A 26,277-nucleotide genomic window follows, 5' to 3' on the forward strand; every position below is an offset into this window, starting at 1 on the left:
CATATTGAAGATATATAAATAATAAAATTGTCCCGCATCGAAAGATTAACATAAGATGGGTGATCTCTGTAATGTTTGCATCATTATCTTCACAATATGATATAAAAAAGGGTAAATTGATGATTACTCCCTTATATAATCCAGGTTTTAAACTTACTCCCTTATATAAATTTTTTCAAACTTACTCCAACCAAATATACTACTTATCAAATATTGCTCCCATTTTATATTTCCGGCCAAAAAAAGGAGAATATTCCGTCAGAATTTAAAAATTTGTTCTAATTATTGTATTTTATGACTATTTTGCCCTTTTATTAAACCATTTATACTTAATCTACTTCTACCCAGATTTGTGTAGTCTACTTCTTAATTCCTCTTTCTCTCCAATTTTCATCTTCATCTTCATCACCGGTTCAATTTAAAGAAGACAAATATGTTCTAACTTGAACGCATAGCAATTATGGGAGAAGATTAGAAGCTTGGGCGCATAACTATTTTGAAATCCTGACCCGTTTATCTATAGTAATTGAACGAACTTACACAAGGGGATATCATTCATATCAACTAAGAACACTTGATATCAACTGTAAATTCCTATTACCATAAATATGCAGGAAACCCCCAAATTGAACAAATTAGGGTTCTACCCAACATGTAATACGAAATTACAATCAACAAAATTACAAACTTTATACCAAAATACTATCATAGTAAGTCAAGCACTAAACACTTAATATTACTCAAGTGGAATTCAAAGTCACGAAATAGTGAAGTAGAGAAAGTGAATACATAGCAAATCATACCAAAATCGTGTATGAGAATAGTGTTATGAGTTTGTCTATGTTGATATGGTGTTGATTATGTAAGATTCTTTAATGTTTGACTAAGTGAGTGTATTGTGAGCAGTAGCGGAGCCAGGAATTTAAGTCAGTGGGGGCGAAAATTTTCAGCGGGTGCGAAATGATTATGTTATGAGGGGGTCTAAAAAAAAAATCGGAAATTTTAACTAAAAATTTCAAAATTTTCAAACGTCAGCGGGGACGACCGCCTCTGGCCCCTGCTAGCCCCTCCCTGGCTCCACCACTGATTGTGAGGATGTTGTTTTAGTTTGAGAGAGATGAAAGATTCATCAGGGTGTATTTTAATAATACATCATGGGTTTATAACAAAGGGGTAATTCGGTCATATTCTAATTTTTTTGGTCGGAAAAATAAAATGGGAGCAATATTTGATAAGTAGTATATTTAGTGGGAGTAAGTTTCGAAAAAATTTATATAAGGGAGTAAGTTTCAAAAACTGGATTATATAAGGGAGTAATCATCAATTTACCCAAAATAAAATAAAAAGTGACGACGTGGACACTATGAACCAAAATAGTTTGAAATTAACACTAATTCCCTAATTGGCTTGCTAATGAACCCTCATTAACCAAAAAAATCTGAAAAATGCATATAAACTTAAAAATTCCGCTATTTTGCGTACACTTTAGTAATAGCATCATCCTCAAAATAACAAACATACAAGTAAATTTTATTCCAGCAAATAATCTTTTCGATTACAAGTTACATATGATCGTTATAAACTTATAATCTTTGAAGAGAATACGATTTTAAGCATAAAGTTCGGGATGGTTGATAAGGTATTGTTCGGCTGCATTGAGGGCCTTAACAAGACCACCTAAATTGCACTTAACTTCGTCGTCCGTTGCCAATTCAACATCTCCCTTAGGATGAAAGTGTCCAATCATTTTAAATTGACCCGTTGCTTCAATTTTAGCTTCATACACAATGTAGTCAATATTGTCACCTAGAACGTCTCCTTCAAATGTTTTGTACTTTATGTAGTTTTTCTCTACATCAAAGTCAAGATTCTCAGATTTAAAGTATTTGTGTGGAGTCCCTGAAAAAGAAAATATTTATTAATTATTACCTCTGTTGCAGTGATATGTTTACACTTCCTTTATTTCCTCCTCACAAAATAAAGGAAGTGTAAGCATCTCACTGGAACAGAGGGAGTAGTAATTTCTTACCCAATTGATTTTCTGGCGATACAAACGTATTTAAGTAACTGTCGTTTTATAATACAGTAATAAAATCACAACAATGAACCGTGGCGAACCCTCGGACGACCTAGGTCAATTTCCTAGAATGGATTAGCTTATGCTATCCTAGGATTTGAACCAAGATCTTTGATTAAGCCAAAACAACTCTTGAGAGTTAATATAAGGGCTCATGGAGTCATGGATTGAACCAAGATCTTTGGTTAACCCCATAACCAGGCAAGTCATCTGAGAGCGACTAACTCAAAGTCTAAAAGGTATGGACTCATGCCATAAATACTTCACACGATTTCTCCTGGGAATTTCAACCAAATTTTAACCACTTGACTAACCCTTGCGGACAATGATTATACTTTACAACAAGAGTTATACGACTAGGGTGCAGTTGGTTATGCATGGATACGTTTGAAGAGTTAAGAGTATCGTCAATAATAGACCTGTTAAACGGTTTGGATGGGTCTAGTCTCAAATCGGATCATACGGTTCGATTCTAGACTTCTAGTCAATAATAATATAATACTCCGTATATCTATTTCAGTATCGAGTGTGTCTTAAAATTACAACAAGCTAAGGGTGGTTGTTATTGAATGACAAGTAGACAATAGACTAGCTAGTGGATGGTCAAATTACTCTTTGAAAATATTTATAATATAGAAAGGTGTTAAGGGATTGATTATTACGAACAATAAGTTTGACAAACAAATACAGACCGAATCGACTCTTGCTTTCCTAATAGAATAATTTGACCCTTATTCTTGTGCCTGGGTTATACCGAATTTTTCTACTGAGATAAGTCGGTCCCCTCTGACTTTGGCACTCAAAGATCAGAGACGTAATATAGAAATATTGTGTGTAGTTTGTTAAACGTTTGTTGATGTTGAAGAATTTTTCTATGTCTGCTTCTTCTCTTCCTCTTTGTTTATATAGAGAGGAAAACAGGGAAGTTATTCTGAAGAGTAGGGATACGTTGAATTGGATTCAACTCTTCAAAACCAGGGATACGTTGAATTGGTTTCCCTTGAAATTAATTAATTATCTTTTCAGAAAAGACACGGAATTAAGCTCCGTTTCCCGCGATATTTAATTAATTCCAAAGACACGGAATTAAGTTCCCTTATGTTCATTTCCTGGCATAATAAAACCTTCTGGTTGTTTCATGTAAATTTCTTTCTCTAAATCTCCATTCAAGAAAGCTGTCTTTACATCCATTTGATGGATCACTAGATTGTTAATAGCAGCTATGGCAATTAACAACCGAATAATGGAGATTCGAGCCACAGGCGCATAAGTATCAAAATAATCAATACCTTCTTTTTGCCTAAAACCTTGGATGACTAATCGAGCTTTGTATTTGTCAATTGTACCATCCACTTTAGTTTTCCGTTTGAAAATCCATTTACAACCCAAAGGTTTACAACCACGAGGGAGATCAGTTAAAACCCAAGTGTTGTTTCCCAAGATTGAATCCATTTCATCATTTATGGCTTCTTTCCAAAAAGAAACATCATGAGACTTCATAGCCTCATCAAATGTCCTAGGATCCTCATCAATATTGTAACAATAGGCATATTGGGATCCTACTTCATCTCTTGAACCTTCAACCAAATATGTTTGGAAATCGGGTCCAAAAGATTTCTTTTTCCTTATTCTTTTACCTCTACGAATTTCAATGGCATCTCTAGATTCTATAACGGTATGAACCGACACTGCATTGTTTGGTTCTATTACATAAAATCGATAAGCCTTGGAATGCTCAAAGATATCCAATAAATATGCAAATCAATGCCTCTTTCTCCCAATGTTTTAGTTTTGGGTGCGGGTAGTCTAACAATCGCTCGACATCCCCAAACTCGAAGATAATTCAAGTTTGGTCTCTTTCCATACCATAATTCATACGGGGTGATTTTGTTTTGTTTATTTGGGACCCTATTTAATAAATAGCAAGCCGTCAACATGGCTTCCCCCCAAAATCCGTCACTTAGACCTGAGTAAGATAACATGGTGTTAACCATTTCTTTAAGAGTTCTGTTTTTCCTTTCCGCTATACCATTTTGTCGTGGTGTATATTTTTGAGCGGTTACGTCATGACTTAGACCCCGTCATAGTCATTCGTCCGAATGCTAAACCGTAATTCCGTAAATAATTATGCAAGTATACTCTCCGTATTTTCCCGAACTTGCAATTTATTATTCAGAAATTACCCACTAACGAACCAACCTTAATTACGCAAAATGAAACCGGTAATTACTCTTAAATCACCAACAATCCTCCCCCATTTAAGCGCAATTCAAGATTAAATAAGCTAACAAACATACCAATTTATGCATAAATGAAAATGTCACGAAGATTGAATTTTCACTTAGTGAAATTACACATTCCAAATATTCGAGTATCGGGGTGTGACTAAGCATTGAACCCTCCTACACATTTTGAATACATGAAGATAACTCACACATAAACTATTTTACTTCTAAAATTACATTAACCGACACTTAATTACAAGCCTAGTGTCCCTTATCTATTCATGAACATATGAGGAGCCAAACCCAATCTCCTTTGCTTACCAAGACTTCATGTTCACATAGGTTGATTCTTTTGATCGTGTCCCTGCAAACACACTTTTTCAAAGAATCAATTAAGAAGATAAACTTCATCCTCACAACTTGCAAGACTAAGCACGCACCTTGGGATTTAAGTTTGTGTGCTCCAATCTCATAACAATAGGCCTTCCACATTGAATTGACCTCTAACGTTGTATTAGAGGGGAATTGGGTATCCTATTGCTAAGGATTTATACGAGTTTTAGACCCATCCCTTCAACCGACTTGTCAATCAAGTCCTTAGCTAATGCTTTGGTCAAATGATCAGCTAAATTCTTTTGAGATCTCACAAACAAAACCGTAATAACCCCGATTTTATCGGTTCACGAATCGAGCTATGTCTAACACCCAAATGTCGTGATTTGCCATTATAAATTTGACTATAAGCTTTAGCCATAGTAGCAGAACTATCACAATTTATAACCATGGGTGGTATAGGTTTTGGCCATAATGGAATTTCATATATCAAATTCCTTAGCCATTCCGCCTCTTTTCGGTGATGCCAAGGCAATAAATTCCGATTCCATGGTTGAGGTAGAAATACGGGTTTGCTTCTTGAAGCCCACGAAATGGCACCTCCACCAAGCGTAAACACCCAACCACTCGTTGAAGAGTGATCTTCAACATTGTTTATCCAACTAGCATCTGTATATCCTTCTAATACCGAAGGATATCCCACATATGTTAGTCCATAGTTCTTGGTAGCTTTAAGATATCTCAATACACGATTAATAGCTTGCCAATGAAGATTACTAGGGCTCTTCGTGTATCTACTTAGTTTTCCTACCGCAAGAGCTATATCCGGTCTGGTGCATGTCATGGCATACATCAGACAACCAATCGCTCGAGAATATCCGAGTTGTGAAACAGGTTCTCCCTTATTAGGTACGAGTTTCAAACCATGAATCATAGGAGTACTAGCTGAAATGCTATTTTCACAATTGAATTTCTTTAAAACTTTCTCAATGTAATGAGTTTGTGTTAAAGAAATTCCTTTGTCACTACGCTTAATTTTTATTCCAAGAATCACATCAGCTTCTCCCATATCTTTCATTGCAAACTTGGATGATAAAAATTCTTTACAAAGATCAACTTGGCTTTGGTTTGTACCAAAGATTAACATATCATCCACATATAGACATATGATCACGCCATTACAAGCATCATCAAACTTGCTATACACACATTTGTCTGATTGATTTAATTTAAACCCATTAGACAGAATTGTCTCATCAAATTTATGATGCCATTGTTTAGGAGCTTGTTTAAGTCCATACAATGATTTCACTAGTTTGCAAACCTTATGTTCATTTCCTGGCATAATAAAACCTTCTGGTTGTTTCATGTAAATTTCTTCCTCTAAATCTCCATTCAAGAAAGCTGTCTTTACATCCATTTGATGGATCACTAGATTGTTAATAGCAGCTATGGCAATTAACAACCGAATAGTGGAGATTCGAGCCACAGGCGCATAAGTATCAAAATAATCAATACCTTCTTTTTGCCCAAAACCTTGGATGACTAATCGAGCTTTGTATTTGTCAATTGTACCATCCACTTTAGTTTTCCGTTTGAAAATCCATTTACAACCCAAAGGTTTACAACCACGAGGGAGATCAGTTAAAACCCAGTGTTGTTTCCCAAGATTGAATCCATTTCATCATTTATGGCTTCTTTCCAAAAAGAAACATCATGAGACTTCATAGCCTCATCAAATGTCCTAGGATCCTCATCAATATTGTAACAATAGGCATATTGGGATCCTACTTCATCTCTTGAACCTTCAACCAAATATGTTTGGAAATCGGGTCCAAAAGATTTCTTTTTTCCTTATTCTTTTACCTCTACGAATTTCAGGGGCATTGTTTTGAGGTTCTACAACCTGATTTGGTTGAACAATGTCGTTATTTTGTACTTCAACATTAGTTGGAGTCATCAAACTTAGTCTAGAAATAGACGAAAAACGTGTTTCATCGAAAATGGCATCTCTAGATTCTATAACGGTATGAACCGACACTGCATTGTTTGGTTCTATTACATAAAATCGATAAGCCTTGGAATGCTCAAAGATATCCAATAAATATGCAGTCAATGCCTCTTTCTCCCAATGTTTTAGTTTTGGGTGCGGGTAGTCTAACAATCGCTCGACATCCCCAAACTCGAAGATAATTCAAGTTTGGTCTCTTTCCATACCATAATTCATACGGGGTGATTTTATTTTGTTTATTTGGGACCCTATTTAATAAATAGCAAGCCGTCAACATGGCTTCCCCCCAAAATCCGTCACTTAGACCTGAGTAAGATAACATGGTGTTAACCATTTCTTTAAGAGTTCTGTTTTTCCTTTCCGCTATACCATTTTGCTGTGGTGTATACAGAGCGGTTACCTCATGACTTAGACCCCCGTCATAGTCATTCGTCCGAATGCTAAACCGTAATTCCGTAAATAATTATGCAAGTATACTCTCCGTATTTTCCCGAACTTGCAATTTATTATTCAGAAATTACCTACTAACGAACCAACCTTAATTACGCAAATGAAACCGTTAATTACTCTTAAATCACCAACAAAAGGTAAAATAAATTACTGAAGAATAGGTATGCGCAAATGACCAGGTCATAGAGAGTACGTAGATATTGTGTGAAACCGTCTTTCGACCAACTAAATAACAAAGCAAAACTAAACAATGAACTAACCTTCAGCAAAGTTAAATTGTTTGACACATCCAATAGAATCAAGATCACCCTTAAGTAACTCAAAACTCTTAATATAATGAGGCATAGCAAGAGTGTAAAAATTGTGGTTGTCAAACCACATAGCCTTGAACAACCTTGCTGGTGTAACTGCACATTCTCTCTCGACTACTGTGAATGTTACTACTCCCATTTTTTTCTTACAAGATGATGAATATATTTTGAGAAATAAAATGAAGTGTATTACTTTGATAGTAAAGGATTTGAATGCATGAAGAGTATATTTTTGTTTGATATTTATAGACCACTATAGTGGTTGGATGTAGAGATTTGTCACATGGGAGTATGGGACCATGTGGGCACCTTTGTTTTAAGACAAATTCTCATTTTTAAAGGGCGATATTCGTCACAAGTTTGTGACGGGTCAAATAAAACTCAATTGGGTAGATAAAGATAAGTCATTTGTGATTCCCTAGACACCTCCTACTTTAATCAACCCAAGTGGATAATATTTGACCCGTCACACGCTTGTGACGGATATACCGTCACAAGGGAGACTTATTGTTGTTTTAATATGTATTATTATGTACACAAATTTAAATTTGTGACGGTCATAAGCGTGTGACTTTTCACACCGATTAGGGGGTGTTTGGTTCGCGCGTGGGTATGAGTTTGGAATCAGGAATCATACCTGGGTGGTATGGGTTTGGAACTTGATTCCTCATACCATGTGTTTGTTTCAATTTCGGGTGGAATGAGATCGAACTTCATCAAGGTTAAAAAAATCTAAAATACAACATTAAAAATAATTATTTTTGATACTAAAAAATCATGAAAATGAAGAGTTAATCAAATAAATGTAAAAAAAATTTCATTTAAAATGTTCCATTTAAGTTTTTTCATGTTTTTTGGTTTTATTACTTGATACCCATGGGTATCAATCTCATACCCACCTCCTCCCTTGGGTATGAGAAACCCATACCTCATGGGTTTAAGGTATGGGTATAAAACCCCTATTTTTGCCAAACAAACACTTGGTATGGGTTTGACTCATTCCAAACCCATACCTCATACCCTTATGAGTTGAACCAAACACCCCCTTAAAGTTATGGCAGTGGGAGAGAGGGTTGTGACCTATGACGGTCACAAGCGATATTTATTATATTATTTATTTTATTATTTTGTCGATTAATGATTCTAAATAATAACGGCTTGATCTAGAGATGAATTAAAAAAATTGAGTTTAGACTATGTGACAAAGGTATAAACCCGAAATCCCCTCTCTATAAAAGCTGAAGCTTTTAAAAGCTTCCTATTGGCTGCAAGATTTAAGGAAAAAATAAACCCACGTTCTACCCAAATTCTTTAATTACCCTCTCTCCTCATTTGGTATTTAATTATTCTCTCTCCTCTTTTAACCTGCTTTCATATTTAATCTAAGGGACTATATGATATGATATGACTATGATTATATATCGCGTTCTTATCAAACAAATAATTTAATTTAACCTGCTTTCAGATTTAAATGTATGTACAAAATTGGCGAGGAAATGACAAGAAAAAATCGAAATTTTTAATTAGATCTAACCTATTCAAACAAATAATTCCACAAAAAATGAAATCTAATAAATAATGCAAAATAAAGCTTATTCAAACAAATAATTTCACAACATCGAAATTTTTAATTAGATCAGAATTTTTAATTAGATCTAACCTATTCAAACAAATAATTTCATAAAAGATAAAATCTGATCAATAATGAAAAAAAGTTGGCCAAAAAAATCGCAGTAAAAAAAAAAAAACTCTTAACGGAATTATAAGATTATTCTGTAAAAAAATCAAATCATTTATAATAACTAGATCGGAATATTTTGGTTCCTAAAATACTGTATTATTTTGGAGAATTTAAAAAGAAAAAAAACTTCATTTAAGAAGCAGAAGAAAATAAAAGTAACATAATTTCCATATAACATTGTAATGGATATAATACACAAGAAAATATTGTTCAAAGAACACATACACGATCTAGATCAATCATGGACTCGCAATAATCAATTGCATGTTGATCGAAACACAAAATCGACAAAGAAATATTATTTATTATCAGAGGTTATGAGGGAGATGAGTTATGGGGTGATGAGGGAGATGAGTTTTGGGGCAAAATCTGGGAATTTTTTTTAGGAGGAATGGGGTTATATGAGTGATAGTGAGAGTAGGTGAGAGGCGGAGGGAGATGAGTATGGACATAGAGTTTATTTTGGGTCGACATAGGGTTTGTTGTTTGTTTTGGGTGGACAATCAATAGGTTATTGTATTTTAGTCTAACAATAAACTTTTAGTGCATAATATATTACGGAGTAATATCTAATACTCCCTCCACTTTTTACTTTTTAATATATGACGTTTTGCTTTTTCGAGACGCATTTGAAATTTTTGACTTTAATATTTACTGAAAAAAATATTTGGTAAAAAATTATAAAAATTATACCATTAAATTACTTATAAAAAACTCTTTCATATGAGTATACATATCACTATATTTAAGCATATAATTTAAGAGATATTGAAGAGAGAAGTGCGTGTCTCGAAATGTGATAAAGTCATATATAGAAAAACAGAGGGAGTAAGATACTGAATATTAATCATATTTTGGGTTACTAATAAACTTTCAGCTCATAAAATATTAAGACCCAATAAAATACTAAGACCCAATCGGTCGTCTGATGAGTTAGAGATTTTATAAATCAAATATACGTTAACCCGTTTTTCGAATATTTGTAATTTTATTACATTATTTATATTATATTCTTTGAAACTTGATTTATATTGATTAGTTTTACTATTTTAAATTTTAAATTTTAAATTATATTTTGTGCAAATTAGCCTTCAATATTTACGCATTCCATCGATCAATTACATATCCAATCCCTTGCAATTTTGTATGGGTCTAACATGTCAAATACCTTTAATATAATTCTAATAAAATACGGTTATATATATTATCTAATATTCAAATCTAATATTTATCTAATATTCGAATTTCCGAATATGGATTATTTAAATTGTCACGGCATTGAACACTTAATCACGCTCATTATATGCTCACGTATTTAATGATAGCGTCTGCTATTACCTCCCGTGCATTTTTTGCACGGGTATAAAACTAGTTTATTGTTAAAGGTAGTGAAAATTTTTAGGAAAGAATTAATATTTTTTGTTTGGTGTAAAAAAATGTCATAATGGCAATATAAGGAGTGAGTTTCACCCCTCGTAATTTTATAGTTAAGTTTGTTGACATCTGTAAAAACGAATTAACGACAAATGCATTATTGTAGCTAGTGGAAAAGAATCAAGTTATAATAAAATTTTAATATTTGTTGATCGAGTCGATTGTATATATATGCTAGCTTATTTCTAGTTTCGCCATAAACTTGGATGAATTCAATAGTCTTATTTACAAGTTTATGAACTATTATTATTAATTGATTTTGACACTAAAGTTTGTGCGAATTATGTCGTTCATTTCACTTATTAAACTCAGATAAAGCGTTATGTTATCTTTGCATTTATATACATGATTTAACTCGTATTAAATCAAATACTTGAATTGCTTCAATTATTTAGTCAATCATATATAAAAACGTATTGGATGTTTTGTAAATAATTAATTGGAATGGAGGAATAATTGGTCTACTTATGTAGACGGCTCATACTTTGAACTGGCTATTCTTTTACCCAAATTCTCATTACATGCAATATCCGTCACTTTGGAGTGACGGATATCATTTCACCTCATAAAGTACCCACTTTTTCTCTCTCTGCAACACTGTTCATGTGGTCCCCTTTCTCCACTAACCCATTTTGTTACCATTTTTATTCACAAATTATCCGTCACAAATGGTAACCCGTCACAAGGGAGACCAATTGATTCTTTTAATAAGTTAGTAATTCGTGACCAAAAGAGTCAAAGACCCAAAGTCAGCACTCAGCATCAGAATGAAAGCTTGGTTTTGTTATTATTCGTGTTTTCATTTCACTATATAATGGAATGGAATATATATAGTTTTTAGTCAAAATTGGCATGCCTCTAAATAATAGTCCATACTCCTCTCCATAACCTTTCAGATTTTATTTCGGAATGATTTAACGGTTAACTGTTTTGAAAGAATGGAGAGGGTAAATAATTTTATATTGTTGTATTAGAGAAAAATGGAAGAATATTGAGAGAAAAGGTAATGAAGATGATCTATCCCCCATATAGAATACGTAGCAGTGTAGTACATATATTCATCTATAATAGATGGGTAGATTCAACTCAAAGCGTAAAGCACATATGACATATGGCTGGAAAACTATTTTAGACCTAACCTTAGGCGAAAACAAACAGCGTAAAAGAAAGCACAAACGAAAAATAGAGCAACCAAAACTACTACTTGATGATTGGAACTATCCTTGGCCATGACACGTAGGGGTGTAAACGAGCCGAGCCGAACTCGAGCTTACCTATGATCGAGCTCGGCTCATATTGCAAAAATCGAGTTCGAGCCCGAACCCGAGCTATCGAAATCAGGGATCTGGATCGGCTCATATAATATTTTACGAGCCCGAGCTTTGTTTGCGTACCATTTTTTAGCATTATTATAATTATAACGTAATTTTTGATTTAAAAATTCAAATTCAAATGAGAATATTATCTTTTTGTTAGCTTATAATAACAATTATTATGTAATTTATCTTATAAACTAATATTTTAATTTATTTATTTTATAATTGATACAATTTAAGTAAATATATTGAAAAACATTAAGTTATTTTAAAAATAACGAGCTCAAACGAGCTCCCGAGCCGAGCCTTAGTGTGCTCGAGCTCGGCTCGGTTTGGGCTCAGCTTAGCTCGAGCCCGAGCTCGAGCTCAGTTTGACCGATCTCGAGTCGAGCTTTGACCGAGCCGATTCCGAGGGCTTGTCGAGCAGGCTCAGTTCATTTACAGCCCTAATGATACGCCTCCAATGTCCTGCTACATGAAGCGATAAAGCGGAGTCGGTATGTCATCAGGTTCCCACACAACTACTCGCTGAACCTGCTCAACTCCCATATTTGCAAGCTAATCCACACATCGATTTGTCTCGCGATAAATATGGTGTACCTCAATGTTTCTCGGATGGTCGTTTAGGAAACACTTACAAATCTGGACCAAATGAGCATGTGCCACCGGTAACTCTTCTCTTTCCTTTACACAAATAGAATTCGTGAAGAGATAATTCATAAGAGCAATTGTGTTATTGATATTCTTCGTTCGTGTTTCTAACCATTACAATTACTCCGTATTTATAGTACTCTAGTATATCTAAACAGAATCATAATATCTTCTAATAATGTTAACATAATAATAACTTATTCCATAATTGTGGAATTATTCGGATTACCATATATCACAATATCGTAATTTTCTCTAACATATTCGATTACAACTAATTAGGAGGGAATGACGAAATGTTCATTTGTCACAAACTCTTTGTATCCTCTCTATAACCAAAGGAACATCATTTTCAGACAATGCACAAAAACAACACCTAAACCAGCCAGGCTCAATGCAATGAAAGTCTGAACCAGGTAATATAAACAACTTCCCTACTCTCATCATTTTATCCCATAATTCCATTTCTCCTTTCGGGTTATCTGGATTAATTAGCGCGCTCATGTCGGCCCAACAGAACAACCCGGCATCACTATTACAGCATCGTATCCCGACCTGTCTCAGACTTTCAACCAACAGGCTGTTCATAAGTTTTAGCTTCTTTTTATAAGTTTTCATGTACTCCTTGATAAATACTTCATCTGAAAGCATGGTAATTAACAATCGTTGAGTCGGGGTAGAAATTGAGCAAAACCTGGTCATTCTTTTAGCAGCTTTTAGTACGTTCTCATTAAAAGTATAAATTGACCCAACTCGAAAACCTGCAAGAGACAGGTCTTTGGATATTCCATATATGATATGAACTCGATTCTTATCAATCTCATTTTCCTTGACGATTTCTGCCATGCTTATGAATTCGGAATTCCCATGAACTGACCCGGCAAAAATTTCATCAGAAACAATGTGAATGTTTTTCTCCCTGGCAAAATCTAAGAGACTTTCCAGCATTTTCTTAGGTAACAAATTGCCTACAGGATTTGAAGGGTTTGAGAGCAGGATTCCACGAACTTTTGAGCCTTGATTTATGGCTCTACTGTACGCTTGCTTGAGGGCAGCGATACTTAATGTGAAGTTGTCCGAGCTATGAGAATGAACAGGTATCAGCGCGACTCCTGTACGCTCTAGATCCCTGTCAAAACTGTCGATTTTCATGTCAATCCAAGTAGATTTTATCGACTGAGCATTGTTTTTAAGAAAAGTTAACAGGAATAATTCTCTGTTCGGTGTATTTCCCAAGAACAATCCCAACTTTTAATCACTTATTCCGATTTCAGGTTCATGCTGACGGATAATCTACTGTTAACTCAGAATCAAAATAAACGGTTCAAAATTTGGGATTTTTTGTTTTTTTTTTAATGGCGAGGGGGTTGAATCCCCCGGGCCCATGCATTCCCGCACCACCACATGGACCATGTAAGTCATCCCTTTCGGGGGCTGCAGTGGCCAAGTGATCATCGCCCTAGCTAGTAGTCGAACCCGGGACCTCTCAACTCCTGCATTTCTGCAAGCTTCAAGGTTTAACCCGGCTACTACTGGACTATGTTTAAACCATTGATTGAAAAAAAAAAAAAAAAGTTCGGGAATATTTTGGATGGTTTAAACCACTGATTGAAAATGAAATGTGGACCTTCTGTTAAATTTTCATCTGTTTAGAAGAGTCTCACAAATACCATTCCTCGGAAAATCCGTTATAACTAGAAAATGATGTACCTACCCAGGGTAGTATGGTGCTGGAATAAGAAATGCATCACCGGGGTTACCGAGACAGAAGGCAAGTATCTCAATTGCAGGAGTCGCGCCACTTGTCAACACGAGTTGTAATGGATCAATGTCAATATTACCCATAACCTTAGACATGAAATTGGACATTGCCTGCAAATCATTGTAGCAGTAAAAATAGAGCTGACAATCAAACTGAATGAATTCGCTTCATATCTAAGAACTATACGCAACTGTTGTAAATAGCAAAACTGTAAGAAATACCATTTTCAAGTCCATCAATCCATCAAATGGTTGGTAAGGAACTATCCCCTTAATCCCTTCACCATTGCTTCCAATCGAATGGTTCCAATTTCGCGCAACCCATTGCTCAATTAAATCTGAACAAAGCTACAAACGACAAGCATGCACGATAAAGCTAAGACCTTGTAAAAAGTTGTAGGGCGAGAGATGCTATTCAAACCTCGTCTGCATCAATTTGAGAAAACAAAGTACATGTACTAACATTGTCAATTACCTACCAAATTAACGGCCACACCGAGTTGCATTATCCCATTAGGATTAATATCCTTGTCATAAGGGTCGCTTTTGGCCATGTCAAACCCGAATTCAGACAAATCAGTACACTCAGAAATCCCATGAGCCACGGAAGAAACAGTAACAAGCTCAAGAGGGAGGGAGGGAGTAAGTGACAGACGGCGAAGACGGTTCTTCTTGAAGTACAAGTAGAAGAGTGCACATGAGATGATTGGACATAGAACAAGGCCACCTCTACCTTTGATCACCCCTTGAAATTGCAACAGTATCTTCATTGTTGAAATGGCACTACCTAGTATCACAATTTTCATCCAATTATGATTGATTTACTGGTATTTGTAGACTACCTGTGGTCTGCAGGGACTTCATGTGAGCAAAATCCCATTTAAGACGGCCTAATATCATGTATCTGGTTCATTTGATGATAGTTATAATGACTACTCCGTATGTGTTAAGCTAATTAAGAAGATCTTAAGTTATAGGCGGTATGACTATTAAACAAACAATGAAGAGATACTTACAGAACTTAAAGATAAAGATGGTTTAATTTGCCCTGCTCGATACACACGGCCTCTTGGCAACCAACTTCCCAGGGTTACACGACTTCCGAGTCTAAGGTGTACGACAAAGACTTAGATTGAGAATTACTTACAGAACGTTGCTAAAATCAGCTATGAAAGAAACATGTTAGAGAAGGAATAGATTGAGAAAGAGTAGATGAGATAATGTGTTGTGTATTTTGAAATGACAAAATAGGTAGTATTTATAGGTACATAAGGAAGGATTGCAGAGGCGTGTTAAATATGTCTTGTAAATAGTTGGGACGTGTTAAATATGTCTTGTAAATAGTTTTTTGGAAGACCACACAATTAGCATGGAGAAGACAACACTCAGTTTAGAAGACTGAACTATCAGACTTAAAAATTGTGCAAAAACTACATAGAATTCCAATACATCCAACAATCTCAACGATTATTCTACCAATATGGGATAATAAACTTTTAAAGAACACTTCCAACATAAGTAAGACTAACTTTTTGACGAAGATGTCAAGATCAGGAAAAGTCACATAAATTCAGTGACTAACCAATCCACTTGGCAAACATATCCGGAATACGGAGTAATAAACAACGCCATACCATTGTTTTGTTAGAAGATCACAAATAAGCAGTTTCAATCTTTACCTTTCGCTTCACATCATTTTTTTTGAAGAACAACAATTTTTTCTAAAATTCTTTCCGATGGTGAAGCTAATTTAGTATTAGCTTGATGAGACCTAACTAACACACTTTTTTATTAATTTATTTAATTCTTAATTTCTAAATAAAAAATAAAAACTTTATAAATGAGACACCTTTTTTCTATTGGTTATATTTTTCTTGTGGGTCCATTTAAGCAAGTAGCTCCATGGAGCTACTAGCTTGAAATTATTTGAGCAAAGCTAATCTATGTGTACAACTCCAATGGTTGAGCTACTAGCTTACAATTTCTAAAATTTGCAAACAAGTCTTTTTTTCCAACCATTGGAGATGCTCGTAGTAGGTGACTGAAGAAGAGACAGAACTTCAAAATTTGGGGGCCATTAACGTGGGAAACTAGTATAGATCCGCGCATGAAAGTTTAATGAAATATTTTTATGAAATCTATATTTTTTTTTCTACCATAAAATTAAAGATTTCATTTTGTAAATTATCTCCAATTATTTTAATGAATTTTTTGTCACAAAGTTACTGGTAATTATACGTCAAGTTATAATTATTGCATTTAATGAAAAATTTACCAACTTATAGTTTATAATTAATATCAATTTTATTTTATTTTGATGAAAAAATCATAATTTTGAATTTAATTATAAAATTAAAGTTATTATAAGATTATATTTTAATGAAAAGATAATAGTTTAAAGAAAGAAAGATTTACGTGTTTCTTTATTTAGATAGAAGCACTTGAAGGGAAAACTAAAAAAAAATTATTCTTTCACTAGTAAGGGGGATTGTCACAATTTTTTTTCACGATTACCTGATTGAATATGCTTGAAACAATTCGCAATTTGCTCGGATCGAGTGAATATGGTAACCTACACTCAGATGACCTAGATAGAAAGATGGATTTTCTGCTTCCCAGTATTGTCTTTGTTGTTAATTCCCGTCTTTGATTGTATAATAAACACGAGAAATATGTAGAAAGAGTAAAACTGAAGTAGAGAAACGAGACGGACAAAATCGGAAATGTTATAGTAGAAAAAGGGTGACGATCCGTTGTAAAAGAAAATCCGACAATGTTTAATAATCCGATTGAAAAATGCATATAAACTTAAAAATTCCGCATATTTTACGTACACTTTAGTAAGAGCATCACCCTCAAAATAACAAAAACATACAAGTAAATTTTATTCCAGCAAATAATCTTTTCGATTACATGTCATATATATGATTGTTATAATCTTTGAAGAGAGTACGATTTTAAGCATAAAGTTGGGGATGGTTGATAAGGTATTGTTCGGCCGCATTGAGGGCCTTAACAAGACCACCTAAATTGCACTTAACTTCGTCGTCGGTTGCCAATTCAACATCTCCCTTAGGATGAAAGTGTCCAATCATTTTAAATTGACCCGTTGCTTCAATTTTAGCTTCATACACAATGTAGTCAATATTGTCACCTAGAACGTCTCCTTCAAATGTTTTGTACTTTATGTAGTTTTTCTCTACATCAAAGTCAAGATTCTCCGATTTAAAGTATTTGTGTGGAGTCCCTGAAAAAAGAAAATATTGATTAATTAGTAATTTCTTACCCATTTGCTTTTCTGGCGATACAAACGTATTTAAGTAACTGCCGTTCTAATACAGCAATAAAATCACAACAATGAACCGTGGCGAACCCTCGGACGACCTAGGTCGATTTCCAATCGACTTCTAGTCAATAATAATATTTTTTGGTGTTGATCAGGAGTATCCCCTACCGACAGCTGGGGTAATCTCCTTCGGGGTATTGAAAGCAATTTAATGGGTTGATCCCTCCCAAATTTGGCTTTTTCATTCGCAAGAGTCAGGAATCGAACCCCTGCCCACTTGTTTAAGAGATGAAAGCTCTTATCACTCACATCAGCCAACTTTGGTTAGTCAATAATAATATAATCTATCTATTTCAGTATCGAATGCGGCTTAAACGTAAATGATAAGTAGAAACAGAGTACTAGAAATTGTATAAAACCGTCTTAAAATTACAACCAGCACATGATGGTTGTTATTGAATGATAAGTAGACAATAGACTAGTGGATGATCAAATTACCCTTTAAAAATATTCTTAATATAGAAAGATAAATAAATGACTGAGACACCTATCAATAGAATAGACAAGCGCAAATGACCAGGACATAGGGAATACGTAGATTTTGTGTGAAACCGTCTTACGACCAACTAAATAACAAAGCAAAACTAAATAATGAACTAACCTTCAGCAAAGTTAAATTGTTTGACACATCCAATAGAATCAAGATCACCCTTAAGTAACTCAAAACTCTTAATATAATGAGGCATAGCAAGAGTGTAAAAATTGTGGTTGTCAAACCACATAGCCTTGAACAACCTTGCTGGTGTAACTGCACATTCTCTCTCGACTACTGTGAATGTTACTACTCCCATTTTTTTCTTACAAGATGATGAATATATTTTGAGAAATAAAATGAAGTGTATTACTTTGATAGTAAAGGATTTGAATGCATGAAGAGTATATTTTTGTTTGATATTTATAGACCACTATAGTGGTTGGATATAGAGATTTGTCACATGGGAGTATGGGACCATGTAGGCATCTTTGTTTTAATATGTCTAATTGTTGATTTTTTTTTTCCATCAAAATTAAAAAAATGAATTTGAACCACATAAAATACTTTATCCCACATAGAATTGAATTTGGACCATACAAAATTTACTAAAAAAGGAAAGGAAGAACCAACATCCAACTAACACCGAAAAGGAAAGAGGAACCAACAATTAAACTAGGAGAAATTATGTATTATTATGTACACAAATTCAAATTTGTGACGGTCATAAGCGTGTGAGTTTTCACACCGACTAAAGTTATGGTAGTGGGAGGGAGGGTTGTGACTTGTGACGGTCACAAGCGATATTTATTATATTATGTACTTCGTTCATACCATACCAATAGTAACATTGAGAATCTTGACACTATTTATGGTCGTAGGGAATCTTCGATATTATTCTTAATCTATAAGACGAAATATAGTTATGTGAGATCTTGTTTGATTTATCGCCATGAATGCTATAAGAATATCAAATTTTTATAATTTTTAGTAATGTGTAACGAAAGATATTCACGTTGCAAAATGTGTCTCGACAAGTGTGAAAATAGTCAATGTTACCTTGGTATGGTATGGAGGGATATTTTATTATTGTGCTCATTAATGATTGTGTTCTAAACAGTTAGTCTTGCTAAGACGGGTCAGAGCAAGTGACGAATAATGCCACTCACAAAACGAATAGGGGGACAAGGTGACAAAAAATTGAGTTTAGACCATGTGACAATGGTATAAACTGAAAATTTGTTGTTAAATGGTAATGAAAGTTTTAAGAAAGAATTAATAACATTTTTTGTTTGGTGTAAAAAAAAAGTCATAATGGCCAATATAATGTTGACGGGTTAGTTCCACTCCCCGTAATTTTATCAGTTACGTTTGTTGACATTTGTAAAAACGAATTAACGACAAATATATTGTAGCTAGTAGAAAAGAATCAAGTTATAATAAAATTTTAATATTTGTTGATCGAGTCGATTGTATATATATGCTAGCTCGTTTCTAGCTTCGCCATAAACTTGGATGAATACAATAGTCTTATTTACAAGTTTATGACCTATTAGTCCTATTATTAATTGATTTTGACACTAAAGTTTGTGCGAATTATGTCGTTCATTTCACTTATTAAACTCAGATAAAGCATTATGTTATCTTTGTATTTATATACTCCCTCCTATCCACCCTTTTTTTCCCCTTTGAAGTGGGCACGGAGATTAAGGGTGGGGAGTATAATATTGATAAAAATATGAGTGGGGTTTGGTAATTGGAGAGAGGTATGAATAATTATGATTAAATATTAATAAAGGAGATGGGTGGGGTTTGGTTATTGGAGAGAAGTAGGAATAATTAGAATTAAATATTAATAAAGTATATAGTGGGGTTTGATGAGTGGAAAGAGGTAAGAGTATAATATTAATAAAAACTTTCTCAAAAAGGAAAGAGGGAGAAAACCTGAATAATCCGTTTTAGGAAATAGGGAAGAAAAGAGTGGATAGGAGGGAGTATATGATTTAACTCGTATTAAATCAAATACTTGAATTGCTTCAATTATTTAGTCAATCATATATAAAAACGTATTGGATGTTTTGTAAATAATTAATTGGAATGGAGGAATAATTGGTCTACTTATGTAGACGGCTCATACTTTGAACTGGCTATTTTTTTTTTTTTTATCTAAACCATCCGGTAATCCGAACCACATTGCGCCGACTAATCCGGATTTCTGGGCGTGTCCAAAGATTACGAGTATTTAAACCCTCCCAATCGCATTTGTGAGGATCGATCCATGACCTCCCTACAGCAAGACAAATTTCCATACTACCACTGCGCCAACCAACGATTGGTAACTGGCTATTCTTTTAATAAGTTAGTACTTCGTGACCAAAAGAGTCAAAGACCCAAAGTCAGCACTCAGCATCAGAATGAAAGCTTGGTTTTGTTATTATTCGTGTTTTCATTTGACTATATAATGGAATGGAATATATATAGTTTTTAGTCAAAATTGGCATGCCCCTAAATAATAGTCCATACTCCTCTCCATAACCTTTCAGATTTTATTTTGGAATGATTTTTAACGGTTGACTGTTTTGAAAGAATGAAGAGGGTAAATAATTTTATATTGTTGTATTAGAGAAAAATGGAAGAAAATTGAGAGAAAAGGTAATTAAGATGATTCACCCCCGTATAGAATACGTAGCGATTAGGAGTGAACAAAAAGTGGTTGACCTAAAGAAACGGACGGACCGGACCGGCCGGTCCGGTCCGGTCGGCCTCGACGGATACATACCGGTCCGGTCTCCGGTCCCAAAAATATGGTGACGGTCTCTCCGGTCCGGTCCGGTCCACAAAAAAAATAAAACTAAATTGCCTTATAAATTAGTACCGGTCCGGTCCAAACCCGGAAAAAACCGGACCTAAAGGGTTCCGGTCCGGGTCCCCTTCTAGCCGGCCCGGTCCGCGGTCTTGGGATATGTGGTTATCCGGTCCGCGGGTTCATCCGGTCCGGTCCGGTTTTGGACCGGTGAGCACCCCTAGTAGCAGTGTAGCACATATACCACCTGTAATAGATGGGTAGCATTACAACTCAAAGCAGTATAGCATATATGACATATGGTTGGAAAACTATTTTAGACCTAACCTTAGGCAGTAACCATTAATTTTTTTTTCGGTTACAAGAAGCGGGATTAAGCCCATAAATTAAATGTGAAAGCGAAAACAAACATCGTAAAAAAGAAAGCACAAACGAAAACCAGAGCAACCAAAACTACTACTTGATGATTGGAACTATCCTTGGCCAAGACACGCCTCCAATGTCCTCTTTGCATGAAGCGATAAAGCGGAGTCGGTATGTCATCAGGTTCCCACACAACTACTCACTGAACCTGCTCAACTCCCATATTTGCAAGCCAATCCGCACATCGATTTGCCTCGCGATAAATATGGTGTACCTCAATGTTTCTCGAATGGTCGTTTAGGAAACACTTACAAATATGAACCAAATGAGCATGTGTGACACCCCGCGATAAAGCGGAAAATATAACTAATAAATTATAGCGGAAATTTGAGATTTAAAAAAACTTTTAAATTACTAGAAAAGATTAGCACGCGGGTGCCACTAACGAAATGAAACAAATACGATAATAGACAAATTTAGGTTATTACAACCCAAGGCTAGAAGGCGGGGAAAAGATATCCACGAATAAACATATAAGGGTTTTCCAATCTAGCAACTAAGGTCCAAGGGTTTAGTTCTCGCTAGCCCACACGTCTCCCCCACGTAAGCATCTTCACAACCTGTCATTCATGTAAACATGAACGCCACAGTCAGTGGAGAGTAACTCAAGGTTCTCCCAGCCACAATATGTCGAAATGGAAGTAAACAACCACTTAATTAAACATGTAGATCATGCATCATATATAAACAATGGAGAACAAGGAGATATAATGAATAATCATGATGAGATAGACATATTGCATTCTTAAAGAGAGAGGTATGGCACATTATATTAAACATGCATTCAAGGGAACAAATCATGGATATGAGATTAGGCATCGAATCATATGAGGAAGGTAAATAACGGATCAATTAAATAGAAAATACATGGATGGAAACCAATAGCCATTACTTTGAAAACCTCTTAACAATCATAGCACGGGACGTGGCTACTAATGTCACATTCATACTTATGGCTTGCATCTCACCATAAGAATGGATGGGAACATCGATCCCGGCGATCATATCGCAACTAGGGGCTTGCATCTCACCACTAGTATCGGATAGGACCAAGACTCTCACAAACAATCATAGAAGACGTGAACTCTCATATATAAAAACACGCCAAAGACCGTAACAAGCAAGACATTTACAAAGGATTGACTCAAAACAAGACAGACCCCTAGACTCCAACCTCTTGGTAGGACGACGATCATAATACGGTCCTAGTCTAAACCTGGATCCAGACTCTCGGGATGGACGTCACCCGATTCGACAAACGATATACCAATCGCATCCAAGACTCGAAACATGGCACGCACTCGTAACCAAAGGTCGAGTAACCTCTAATCGGAAACATGGCACACACTCGTAACCAAAGGTCCGAAGAAAGGCGGAAGGATCTCCTAATTCGGAAACATGACACACACTCGTAACCAAAGGTCCAAAAGAGGAAAGATGACCCAATCCGGAAACATGGCACACACTCGTAACCAAAGGTCCGAAAGGGGTAAATAAGGAATGTCAAGTAGTCACACAATGTAAAACGTCACACTCGGGTCACAAATACGAGCAACAATGATCATGAATATGAATAAATAACTCATTTCTTCAATATTTGTCCCTTGAATAAAAATGTAAACAAACGAAGATGAACCATTTATAATAAGCAAAACAAGCATCCAATTATAAATGACTCAATTTAATTAAATAAGTAGAATAATTCACTCACATTTGAGATACGATAAATAAATGAGAATGAACGGATTAAAAATTCATATTATAGGTAAGTAAGGCATTTCATCAAATTTTGACTTGAATAAATAATAAATTTCGCATTTATAATTAATGTGAGAAAAATATATGAACGGACGATATTTAACGAACTAAGCTATATAGAGCATGAGACGGGAAATAAATAAATCAAACACGAATATAAACTGACTCGATAAGGCACGCAACACGAGGCTAGGCCACGGCTCAACCATGGCCATACCTCTACACGTGACTAGGGCCACAACTGCCCAGCCTTAGCCACTGCCTAGGCCGCTGCCTAGGCCAGGCAGGCCATGGCCAGACCACTGCCCAAGCCACAAGGCCACTGCCCAGGCCACAACCGTGCCCAGCCAGGCCGTTGCCCAGCCCACGGTTACCACTCTAAAACAACCACCATCCAACCATAAACAGCTCCTACCACCACCTAAACAACTGCCAAAACAGGGCAGCCATGAACAGCCCAAGTACAGGCCGTGGACAGCCCTTGTCGTGGCCCTACAACCGTGTCAAACAACCCATATTTCCAGCCCAAAACAGAACAATAAGAAGCATAAAACCCTGCCCCAAACACAGTCCATTCCACACATTATTCCGAGACGGGAGTTACTACACAAACGACCCAAATTATTCTAGCATATACTCTCAAGACGGACGCAAACAAGTTGGCTCAAACCACCAACCAAACAAAGACACCCAAACCCGTGCAACGACAGCCCATACGGCCATCATTTTCGACTGTCCAAACAGACCACACAACCCTTAATTCTAACTACCCAAAACAGCCATGAAGTACCTGCAAAGCTGAGTCAAAACAGTCCCAATTTCCTAATTTGAAAGGTGAGAGTAGTAAGCCTGAAAATAGGACGCACCTGCCCCAAACAGAGCTCAACACGGCCTGTCATGGCTTTCCAAAGCCGAGGCCAACACCTAAAAGACGGATTTAGCGGATACTACAACTATCTAGCCTATATGTTTACGTTAACACAACATTAATATGGTGAAGGCACACATTTTTATCGACCCATAAACAACCCATAAAAACAGTCCCTCATCAGTACATAGCAGGCTGCTCAGTCGCGTTCAAAACCGTCCCAAACAGACTCAGAGATGCGTATAACCCGTCTCCAACCTCGACATGTACTTGTCTCAAAACCTGCACATGAAACCCGTCCCACCAATAGCATTTTACTGTCCTAAAACCAGCAACAAACAGTCCCAAAACCAGCATTATACTGTCCCAAAGTCGTCACCTTTAGCCATACATCAACCGCATGAACCATCCTCAACAATAGCCGACTAAACTACAGGAAACCATGCTAAACACGGCTCCAAACAGAGTACCCAAGCCGTCTATTCAACTCAAAGTTTCGACCCAACTCAAGACTGACATTAAAGGTAGCATTAGGACGGAATTAGCACGACTCAAATGAAAATAGAACTAATCATTTCAGCATGAACAGACCAGAAAACAAGCAGTAAGAAGGGCGAAATATCGACTCATGTCGAGTAACCTATCACCGTTACCTTATAACTTCTTTAATGGGCACGAATTCGATTCAAAAATCACACCGAGTTGTCAAAGCTTGCCCTAAACACGAAGGCGAAAGAGATTAGTACGAGATTCGAGCGTTAAGGAGAAAGGCAGTCGTGATTTTGGAAGAAAGCAAGGACCTTTCTTACCTCAAAAGATGAAGGGGGAAGTAAGGAGGTGATTGGTGGAAAAATTAGGGAAAACCGTTGAGAGATGCAGCCGGAAACTGAGCTTGAAGATGACGGAAATGGTGTTGTACGGTCCTGTTATCGTTTGTTGCTGTTGTTCGTTGTTTTTCGAAAAGAGGAAGAAGGGGGAAGGAGTATGAATGGGGGTGGGGACTAGTTATGACACAACAACAGCTATACACATTATCATAATATTAATATATAATAATAATAACTAGTTTTGTGACCCGTGAGAATCACGAGTTTGATTGTTTATGTTCTTTTATTTTTGCGGTATCGTTCATGAATGCGTTATTCAGCTTGTTTGTCTTCTTGCCTATTATTTTGGAGATATGTTAGTAGGATACCTAAGCAAGGCAAGTAGGCAACAAATAAGGTGGTAATTAAAAAATATTCGTAACAATTGATTTATGATGAGAAAAGAAAAATATATACAAATTATTACAAAAAAATAAACATTTCTCGAAGAAATATTGAGAGTGCTAGAAGAAAATATTTGATGAAAAAAAATGATTTAAAAGCTTGAAAGCATTTAAAGTTGAAACAATGGATTGGAGAATGATCATCGGATTCTAACCAAAAACCATGCAAAATATTTACCTTACTCCGCATTAAAAGATCCAATTTATATCCTTGGAGAATAAGACATTTGATTTATAATATGTTTGTCGACTAAAATATTTGATTTATAACCTGTTTGACAGAATATAAGTTGAAGAATACACGGAAAACTAATAAAGTGCACGAAAGGGTGTACGACAATTTAGTACAATTTAAAAAATTTGTCAATTAATATTCCAAGAGTTAGAATATATAATATAACATTTCACCAATAATTAGAGATCCAACTACAATTTTATATTGCGCATACACCATAATAATAATAAAAAAAAAAAAGGAAAACCCAACAAAAATGAAAAAAATATTCAAGTCAAAAGAAAATTGAAAGAAGTTTCATAACCATTATTTCCAGATTTCATGCAATGTTATCCTCCTGCAATTTCAATACAAACACCAAAATAATAACTAAATAAGATTATAATTATTAATTAATTCAAAACATAATAAGAATAAAAAAAGTTAAATAATTCATTTGGTTAAAAATGCATACTTTACCTACCAAATTTTTGGATAAAAATGATTTATAGGATTGTTGTAATATATATATAAGGAAATTTTTGTAATTAATTATCTAATTAATTTCTAGAATTTATTTGAGAGAAGAAGAAGGTTTTGTGAACTAAGGGGGAGATAAAAAATTATGGTAAAATAAATACAAAGTATATTAATTGTGAGGAAAAACAAAAAGACCTTCTATTAAATAAAAGAAATAAAAGTTAAATGAATAGGTATATTGATACCAAATTTAAGAGAGGAAAATAAAAGATTTGTATTAATTTGTCTTTTTGTGTTTGCAACTAATATTTTATATTTTGTTAGTATTTATAA

At 35.2% G+C, this 26,277-nt stretch overlaps 3 protein-coding genes across 5 annotated transcripts; all 3 read right to left on the minus strand.

The window, feature by feature from the left end:
- Positions 1–1,424: 1,424 nt before the first annotated feature.
- On the minus strand, positions 1,425–7,636 carry LOC141655845 (pathogenesis-related protein STH-21-like). The gene is made up of 2 exons (XM_074462872.1): positions 7,357–7,636; positions 1,425–1,899 (listed from the first exon to the last, which is right to left on the minus strand). The coding sequence occupies exons 1-2, from the start codon at positions 7,544–7,546 to the stop codon at positions 1,610–1,612; spliced, it is 480 nt and encodes a 159-aa protein (XP_074318973.1). The 5' UTR covers positions 7,547–7,636; the 3' UTR covers positions 1,425–1,609.
- A 4,976-nt stretch (positions 7,637–12,612) lies between these two features.
- LOC141656568 (putative aminotransferase ACS12) lies at positions 12,613–15,642 on the minus strand. 3 transcript variants are annotated; one of them, XM_074463513.1, is made up of 5 exons: positions 15,327–15,642; positions 14,790–15,159; positions 14,533–14,658; positions 14,264–14,421; positions 12,613–13,678 (listed from the first exon to the last, which is right to left on the minus strand). In XM_074463513.1, exons 2-5 carry the CDS (start codon positions 15,114–15,116, stop codon positions 12,850–12,852), a joined length of 1,440 nt encoding a protein of 479 aa, XP_074319614.1. In that variant the 5' UTR covers positions 15,117–15,159; positions 15,327–15,642; the 3' UTR covers positions 12,613–12,849. The 3 variants fall into 3 exon arrangements, with proteins under 3 accessions (XP_074319614.1, XP_074319612.1, XP_074319615.1); XM_074463511.1 differs by having other exon boundaries at positions 12,613–13,687; positions 15,327–15,635; XM_074463514.1 differs by having other exon boundaries at positions 12,613–13,687; positions 14,790–15,097; positions 15,327–15,632.
- Positions 15,643–17,171: 1,529 nt separating this feature from the next.
- On the minus strand, positions 17,172–18,537 carry LOC141655846 (pathogenesis-related protein STH-21-like). Its single transcript, XM_074462873.1, has 2 exons — positions 18,258–18,537; positions 17,172–17,557 (listed from the first exon to the last, which is right to left on the minus strand). The coding sequence occupies exons 1-2, from the start codon at positions 18,445–18,447 to the stop codon at positions 17,268–17,270; spliced, it is 480 nt and encodes a 159-aa protein (XP_074318974.1). The 5' UTR covers positions 18,448–18,537; the 3' UTR covers positions 17,172–17,267.
- Between the last annotated feature and the right edge of the window lie 7,740 nt (positions 18,538–26,277).

The sequence above is a fragment of the Silene latifolia genome, chromosome 5 (genome assembly GCF_048544455.1).
Source record: "Silene latifolia isolate original U9 population chromosome 5, ASM4854445v1, whole genome shotgun sequence".
Classification (NCBI taxonomy): domain Eukaryota; kingdom Viridiplantae; phylum Streptophyta; class Magnoliopsida; order Caryophyllales; family Caryophyllaceae; genus Silene; species Silene latifolia.